At 33.2% G+C, this 9,692-nt stretch overlaps 1 protein-coding gene across 1 annotated transcript in view; it reads left to right on the plus strand.

Moving 5' to 3' along the window:
• The first annotated feature begins 5,518 nt into the window (after window positions 1-5,518).
• LOC143700968 (ras-related protein Rab-37) overlaps window positions 5,519-9,692 on the plus strand; it is a 13,996-nt gene continuing 9,822 nt past the window's right edge. Inside the window, exon 1 of the mRNA XM_077194749.1 lies at window positions 5,519-5,578. Within this exon, the coding sequence (XP_077050864.1) occupies window positions 5,525-5,578 (54 nt within the window). The 5' untranslated portion in view covers window positions 5,519-5,524. The remainder of the gene's footprint in view (window positions 5,579-9,692) is intronic.

Below are 9,692 nucleotides of genomic sequence, written 5' to 3' on the forward strand. Positions count from 1 at the left end.
GTCCCCGATCGCCCCTCCCCCTTCATTCACTCTACTGTCCGAGCGTTACAGTCATACTATGACGAAGGATTTCCTCATGAATATTAATTGCAAACTGTGGCGCTCGGCTTCACTGATTAGCTAAGAGCCTGGAGCTGATGGGCGGGTGCTGCTGAGATAGCGAATTAACTCTGTAGAAGGGGGTAAGCATAATTAATATTAATAACGTTTGGTGCTAGACGCTCCATGACGTTTTTCAAAACGTCAGCGCGACCTAATTAATATTCATAAGCTGTACCTTCGCTATACTAGTGTGTACAAAGAGGAATTTACGCTGTTTGTCCTTTAGCACAGACATTTACACAATCACTCTCTCTCTCTTTCTCTCCCTTTCTCTCTCTCACACACACACACACACTCATATACACTCGCACATACTCTCTCTCTCTCTCACACACACACACACACACACACACACACACACACACACACACACACTCATATACACTCGCACATACACACTCTCTCTCTCTCTCTCTCTCTCTCTCACACACACACACACACACACACACACACACACACACACTCCCACATACTCTCTCTCTCACACACACACACACACACACACACACACACTCCCACATACTCTCTCTCACACACACACACTCCCACATACTCTCTCTCTCACACACACACACACTATTGTTAGTCACTGCAGAGAAGGCCTACTTAAGTTTTGCAGCCAAATTCCATTGTTTTTATATTTCTATTCATGTTCCTGTAAATCTCAGTGTATACAATATAAATATACTATAACACTAATATATATATCTTACATAGTAAATACCTAAAACAAAACAAGGACTGCACCACTAACATTTTATTTATTTATTTGTTTGTTACTTTTTAATAGTCGAAATGAGGTTCAGGATTCAGACATTCACATTCTCTACAGACATGTCAAGATTTTCCCAGGCCTTTTCCCTTCAATGTGAATCATTTTTCCAGGTTTCCCACGTTCATAGAAGACCTGGGAAAAGATTTACATTTAAGCCGTTTAGCAGAAAGCAGAAAGATATTCGGTTGCTATTGATAATAGCTGTTAAACCACATAAAAAGCAACGAGAAAAGTACATAACTTAACCGTTAAACACTCCCTGAACGTCTCTGGTCTCTGACATCAGATCTCAGTCTCAGGAAATGAGTGTCTCGCATATTTATAACCTGAGCTTTTCAGACACTCGAAAACTGGTCTAACAAGAACTTCTGATCGGATGAGAATCTGGTGAGCGGGAGATTCCAGGCGTTCCTGAGCTTCTGTAACACACACACACACACACACACACACACACACACACACACACACACACACACACACACACACACACACACACACACACACACACACAGAAACAGACACAGTCAAACCAAAGTTTATTCACACACCTTCAATATTTCTCACATTATCAGTTTATTCACTAATTTAGAGAATGGTAATAAAACAAGACAAGATCTCAGAATTATTAGATCAGTTGATATCTGACTGGTTTTGTCCGTCCTTCTGTTAGACTCTCACACATGAATTATGTTGAATATCTGTCAGCTGTTAAATTTAACTACACAATTAGATAATACCAGTTTAGCTCAACCAGTTACCAAGCAATGCTTCATGTTGTTCAGTCTGTGGTGTAAAAAGCTGCATTAGTTATTAAAGAAAAAACACTTCAGCAAAACATGATCAGCTCAAAGTGTCCCAATCATTTCTGGTTTGCTAAGGTTTACTGCTTTACTTAATTTTGCTTGCATTAATGAACTATAATGTCCTGCACACACTAGTGAAGATGATATCTGGTGTGTGAGTAATCTTTGGTTCGAATGTGTTCTCTGTGTGTTTGAGCAGATCTCTGGGAGAAACTGGACCGGGAGCGTCTCGCACATTTACACACTCGCTTCTTCATCTTCATCACAGCAGTTCTGTCTGTCTTGACTCAGTCTCTGCTGAACATGCGGTGAACTGAGGATCAGACAGAGGAGAGTTCAGGAATGTCCTGACGTGGGCAACCAGAGCTATTGTTCATTGTTATTCCCACCGCAATTAGTCTCCCACAGTTCCAACGGCCATCAGCTATGTGTGTGTGTGTGTGTGTGTGTGTGTGTGTGTGTGTGTGTGTGTGTGTGTGTGTGTGTGTGTGTGTGTGTGTGTGTGTGTGTGTGTGTGTGTGTGTGTGAGTGTGTGTGAGTGTGTGTGTGTGTGTGTGTGTGTGTGTGTGTGTGTGTGTGTGTGTGTGAGTGTGTTGGGAATAGATATTTAATAATAGAATAGATGTTATATTATGGATGCATACACTACCAGTCAAAAGTTTTGGATCGGTAAGATTTTTTTATGTTTTTAAGAGAAGTCTCTTCTGCTCACTAATCATTTATTTGATTAAAAATACAACAAAACAGTAATATTGTGAAATATTATTCCAATATAAAACATATTTTTCTTATGTGAGTATATAGTAAATATATAATGTAATTTATTCCTGTGATCAAAGCTGAATTTTCAGCATCATTACTCCAGTCTTCAGTGTCACATGATCATATTTTGATATTGTAAAAAACAGTGATGAATACAATATCACTTTTTTTTGTTTTTTTGTTTTTTTTATCAAATAAATGCAGTCTTGCTGAACAGAAGAGACTTCTCTTAAAAACATAAAAAAATCTTACCGATCCAAGACTTTTGAATGGCTATCTGATATTATTGCATGTTATCTTTGATGCTTGTTTATGCGTTTTTTGGCAAAACGAGTGTCAGTCCAAGAGGAATTTTTGGATACATTAAAACAAATAAATCATCATGCACACAAACGCATCTGAATGTGACCATAAAAAGCTTTTGTCTCTTATTTGAAATCCAGTCTATGTAGCTTAACATCTGTCTCATGTATTCAGTTTCTTCGTTCAAGCTCATTTGTGCATCTGATGTTTGTCAAACAAACGCCTGTTGCTAAAACACAGAAATACTGCTGGTTAGCTTTAGCAAGGTTTTTATAAATGATCCGTATCACTGTTACTGTAAAGTTTGGTCAGTCAGTATTTGTAGTGCCAGATTTGTTAGACTCGCCTCTATTGATTCGCATTTCAGAAACACTCAAGAGAGGCTCAGGAAGGTTTGTTTTACTTTAAAATATTAAAGGGATAGTTCACCCGAAAATGTAAATTCTGTCAGTAATTACTCTCCCTCATGTTGTTCAACCCCGTAAGACCTTCGTTCATCTTCTGAACATGAATGAAGATATTTGTGATTAAATCTGAGAGCTGGATCACTCCTCCATAGGCTTCTAAGAGACTGACACTTGTTCCCCGAAAAGTTATTAAAGACATCGTTAAAATAGTCAAAGAGACTACAGTGGCTCAATCTTAAGTTTATCAAGCGACGAGAATACTTTCTGTGCGCAAAAACAAACAAAAATAACGACTTTATTTCAACTCTTCATGTCCTTCTCTGTGGGTCTCGAGTGAGTTAGCGTAGTGTGATAGCGTAGTGTGATAGCGTAGTGTGATAGCGTAGTGAGATAGCGTAGTGTGATAGCGTAGTGAGATAGCGTAGTGTGATAGCGTAGTGTGATAGCGTAGTGTGATAGCGTAGTGAGTTAGCGTAGTGTGATAGCGTAGTGTGATAGCGTAGTGTGATAGCGTAGTGTGATAGCGTAGTGTGATAGCGTAGTGAGTTAGCGTAGTGTGATAGAGTAGTGTGATAGCGTAGTGAGTTAGCGTAGTGTGATAGAGTAGTGTGATAGCGTAGTGAGTTAGCGTAGTGAGTTAGCGTAGTGTGATAGCGTAGTGAGATAGCGTAGTGAGATAGCGTAGTGTGATAGCGTAGTGTGATAGCGTAGTGAGTTAGCGTAGTGTGATAGCGTAGTGTGATAGCGTAGTGAGATAGCGTAGTGTGATAGCGTAGTGAGATAGCGTAGTGAGTTAGCGTAGTGTGATAGCGTAGTGTGATAGCGTAGTGAGATAGCGTAGTGTGATAGAGTAGTGTGATAGCGTAGTGAGTTAGCGTAGTGTGATAGAGTAGTGTGATAGCGTAGTGAGTTAGCGTAGTGTGATAGCGTAGTGAGATAGCGTAGTGAGATAGCGTAGTGTGATAGCGTAGTGTGATAGCGTAGAGCTACGTCACACGCAGGCTCACTATTGGCCGACGCTGGTCATGTGTGTGATGCGTGTGACCTACAACACAGAAGCGCTGCGCTGTTACACTAGTGAACTGACTCGACGCCCACAGAGAAGGAAATCAATAGTTGAAATAAAGTCGTTATTTTTGGGGGTTTTTGCGCACAAAAAGTATTCTCGTCGCTTGATCGAGCTGTTTTCAGTTGTTTCACGAGTTGTTTCAGCACGGAGTTGGGAACATGTAATGATCTGTCAAATGCAAAAAAGTGAATAAAAACATGATACTGAATGATTACTGCATTCTCATAGAATACCTTGATATTTAAGACCGGCTAACAAAAACATGTTCCTAAGAACGTTTTGTGAACGTTTCCCTTAAAGTCTCCCTGTGGTGAAAATCCAGCTTTTAAAGTTGTTTATGTGTCTATGTGGTGTTTTTAATACGCTTTAACACAAAGCATGTGTAAATTCATAAGTCGACAGCATTGCTGAGTATTTTCTCCTTAAAACTGCAGTGAACCAAAGACAGTCTCAAAAACACGCTTTGAAATCGCTGGTGTTTCTGACGTCACAAACTACCTTGTAACCAATCAGATCAACGTGTGATCGTCAACGAGTGGATCTCTGAGTGAGTGAGTGAGTGGAGGCGGGGCTCATTTGCATATTCATAGACCCACGCATACTAATAGAGGCAAGGGTGTCGAGTTACAGTCAATATATTTTAAGACATGAAGAAATTTCATTAAGGAAAAAAACATTTAAATATTGCATTTTGGTGAGCAAAGATGAGTTTTAAGGGATGCAATTATATATTTGAACCTTCTCTCAACATTCACAATGTCCAGTTTGTAGAACATTTTTAAAATGTTGTGTGAGCGTTAAGGAAACATTCCAGTGTATCATTCATCAAACAATATGGGAACGTTACTTTTGAATGAACTTATACTTTAATATCTTCTATAGTACTAACACAGTATTATTTTATTCTGTAATGCCATCTGGTGGTCATCATTATCTGTGCGTTTGTGTTTTTAATTATTATTATTTATTTAATTTAAAGACATTTGGTGTAGCCAGTCAGTGTGTTTTGTGTCACAGTTATATTGTTAATAATTATAATGTTAATAAAACCCATAGTTTCTAGTGCCCTTTGTGTTTTCTTTTTATATTTTTTATTGAATGCCACAAGAACTATTATGATTTTCTGTGCTTTTAAAACATTGCATGTTTTCAGTGTTTGTTTTAGGCTTGTTATAAAGAGTGGTGTAATGAGTTTACTGGTCTGGGAATGACGTGGGTTTTCCGTTTTTTGCGTCACGCGTGTGCGCGCAGCGGCGGACACGCGCAGCGCGCCCCGTGAGAGCGTGCGCGCGCTCATTCAGTGATGGATCAGATCAGCGCTGCGCGCGTCGCTTATAATCAGGATTTCACACACAAGGTAATAATTATTGATCAATCAATAAACCAATCGCTGCATGTTTGTTTCTTGATATTTATATTGATATTGATATTTCTGCCAGATATTTGACAAAATCAGAATGTGTGTTGATGTGACGTTCATTCATGTGCGTTGTTTTGTGACATTCATTTTAATGCGATGCTGAGACTTATTTGTCATGGTGTTTGTTCACAATTAATGTTTTGAAAAACAGGCATAACGCAACACATTATGGATAAATTATTTTACACTGTCAGTCGCACAGAGATTCTTACAATCTTGATAATAGTATTTGATAATATAATAAAAGTGTCTTATCTGATGGTGTTTATAGTGTGTTATGATATGTGATTATTGTGTTATGATGTGATTTTAGTGTTATGATATGTGATTATTGTGTTATGATGTGATTTTAGTGTTATGATATGTGATTATAGTGTTATGATATGTGATTATAGTGTTATGATATGTGATTGTAGTGTTATGATATGTGATTATAGTGTTATGATATGTGATTATTGTGTTATGATGTGATTTTAGTGTTATGATATGTGATTATAGTGTTATGATATGTGATTATAGTGTTATGATATGTGATTATAGTGTTATGATATGTGATTATAGTGTTATGATATGTGATTATAGTGTTATGATATGTGATTATAGTGTTATGATATGTGATTATAGTGTTATGATATGTGATTGTAGTGTTATGATATGTGATTATAGTGTTATGATATGTGATTATAGTGTTATGATATGTGATTATAGTGTTATGATATGTGATTATAGTATATTATTATGATATGTGATTATAGTGTTATGATATGTGATTATAGTGTTATGATATGTGATTATAGTGTTATGATATGTGATTGTAGTGTTATGATATGTGATTGTAGTGTTATGATATGTGATTATAGTGTTATGATATGTGATTATAGTGTTATGATATGTGATTATAGTGTTATGATATGTGATTATAGTGTTATGATATGTGATTATAGTGTTATGATATGTGATTATAGTGTTATGATATGTGATTATAGTGTTATGATATGTGATTATAGTGTTATTATATGTGATTATAGTGTTATGATATGTGATTATTGTATTATGATATGTGATTATAGTGTTATGATATGTGATTATAGTGTTATGATATGTGATTATAGTGTTATGATATGTGATTATAGTGTTATGATATGTGATTGTAGTGTTATGATATGTGATTATAGTGTTATGATATGTGATTATAGTGTTATGATATGTGATTATAGTGTTATGATATGTGATTATAGTGTTATGATATGTGATTATAGTATATTATTATGATATGTGATTATAGTGTTATGATATGTGATTATAGTGTTGTGATATGTGATTGTAGTGTTATGATATGTGATTATAGTGTTATGATATGTGATTATAGTGTTATGATATGTGATTATAGTGTTATGATATGTGATTATAGTGTTATGATATGTGATTATAGTATATTATTATGATATGTGATTATAGTGTTATGATATGTGATTATAGTGTTGTGATATGTGATTATAGTGTTATGATATGTGATTATAGTATATTATTATGATATGTGATTATAGTGTTATGATATGTGATTATAGTGTTGTGATATGTGATTGTAGTGTTATGATATGTGATTGTAGTGTTATGATATGTGATTATAGTGTTATGATATGTGATTATAGTGTTATGATATGTGATTATAGTGTTATGATATGTGATTATAGTGTTATGATATGTGATTATAGTGTTATGATATGTGATTATAGTGTTATGATATGTGATTATAGTGTTATGATATGTGATTATAGTGTTATGATATGTGATTATAGTGTTATGATATGTGATTATAGTGTTATGGTATGTGATTGTAGTGTTATGATATGTGATTATTGTGTTATGATGTGATTTTAGTGTTATGATATGTGATTATAGTGTTATGATATGTGATTATAGTGTTATGATGTGATTATAGTGTTATGATATGTGATTATAGTGTTATGATGTGATTATAGTGTTATGATATGTGATTATAGTGTTATGATGTGATTATAGTGTTATGATATGTGATTATAGTGTTATGATATGTGATTATTGTATTATGATATGTGATTATAGTGTTATGATATGTGATTATAGTGTTATGATATGTGATTATAGTGTTATGATATGTGATTGTATGGCAAGCCGTTTTAACTTTTATTCATTTCTAGGATATGAATTCTTGATATCAACAATTCAATTTTAACTAGTTAAAATTATAGTTATTGATATCAGGAATTAGATTTATACTAGTAACAATGGCAATTTTTGATATCAGAAATTACATTTCCACTAGTAACAATGCTAATTCTTGATATCAACAATCACATTTTTACTAATTAAAATGCTCATTCTAGATATCAAGAATTGTATTTCAACTAGTAAAAACTATAATTCTTGATATCTGTAATTGTATTTTCACTAGTGAAATGTCACCATAGGCTGCCATTCAAAATCAATTGTTGATATCAATAATTGATTTCTTACTAGTTGCAATTCCAATTTCACATATCAGAAATACAATTCTTACTAGTAAAAACCTTTATTTTTGATATCAAGAATTCAATTGTCACTAGTTGAAATGTCTATTCTTGATATCAACAATTGAATTGCTACTAGTAACAATGTTCATTTTTGATATCAATAATTCCATTTTCACTAGTGACTATGTTAATTGCTGATATCATGAATGTGATTGTTACTAGTAAGAAAGCCATTTTAGATATCTGAAATAATATTGATATCAGAAATACATTTTCAGATATCAAAAATGAAAGTTTTTACTAGTAGCAATTAAATTGTTGATATCAAGAATAGACATTTCAACTAGTGACAATTGAATTATTGATATCAGGAATTCACATTCTTACTAGTAACAATGTAATTATTGATATGAAAAATTATATTTCTACTAGTAAGAAATCAATTGTTGATATCAACAATTAATTTTGAATGGCAGCCTATGGTGACATTTCACTAGTGAAAATACAATTACAGATATCAAGAATTCAATTGTTGATATCAAGAATCTAATTGTTGATATCAAGAATTAAATTGTTGATATCAATAATTAAATTGTTGATATCAATAATTAAATTGTTGATATCAAAAATGTAATTGTTGATATCAAAAATTTAATTGTTGATATCAAAAATTTAATTGTTGATATCAAGAATTCATATCCTGGAAATGAATAAAAGTTAAAACGGCTTGCCATAGTGATTGTAGTGTTATGATATGTGATTATAGTGTTTATGATATGTGATTATAGTGTTATGATATGTGATTATAGTGTTATGATATGTGATTATTGTATTATGATATGTGATTATAGTGTTATGATATGTGATTATAGTGTTATGATATGTGATTATAGTGTTATGATATGTGATTATAGTGTTATGATATAGTGTTATGATATGTGATTGTAGTGTTATGATATGTGATTATAGTGTTATGATATGTGATTATAGTATAGTGTTATGATATGTGATTATAGTGTTATGATATGTGATTATAGTGTTATGATATGTGATTATAGTGTTATGATATGTGATTATAGTGTTATGATATGTGATTATAGTGTTATGATGTGATTGTAGTGTTATGATATGTGATTATAGTGTTATGATGTGATTGTAGTGTTATGATATGTGATTATAGTGTTATGATATGTGATTATAGTGTTATGATATGTGATTATAGTGTTATGATATGTGATTATAGTGTTATGATATGTGATTATAGTGTTATGATATGTGATTATAGTGTTATGGTATGTGATTGTAGTGTTATGATATGTGATTATTGTGTTATGATGTGATTTTAGTGTTATGATATGTGATTATAGTGTTATGATATGTGATTATAGTGTTATGATGTGATTATAGTGTTATGATATGTGATTATAGTGTTATGATATGTGATTATTGTATTATGATATGTGATTATAGTGTTATGATATGTGATTATAGTGTTATGATATGTGATTATAGTGTTATGATATGTGATTGTAGTGTTATGATATGTGATTATAGTGTTA

Source organism: Siphateles boraxobius, unplaced genomic scaffold, assembly GCF_051911475.1.
Source record: "Siphateles boraxobius isolate OS27281-9 unplaced genomic scaffold, OSU_SipBor_1 320, whole genome shotgun sequence".
NCBI lineage: Eukaryota > Metazoa > Chordata > Actinopteri > Cypriniformes > Leuciscidae > Siphateles > Siphateles boraxobius.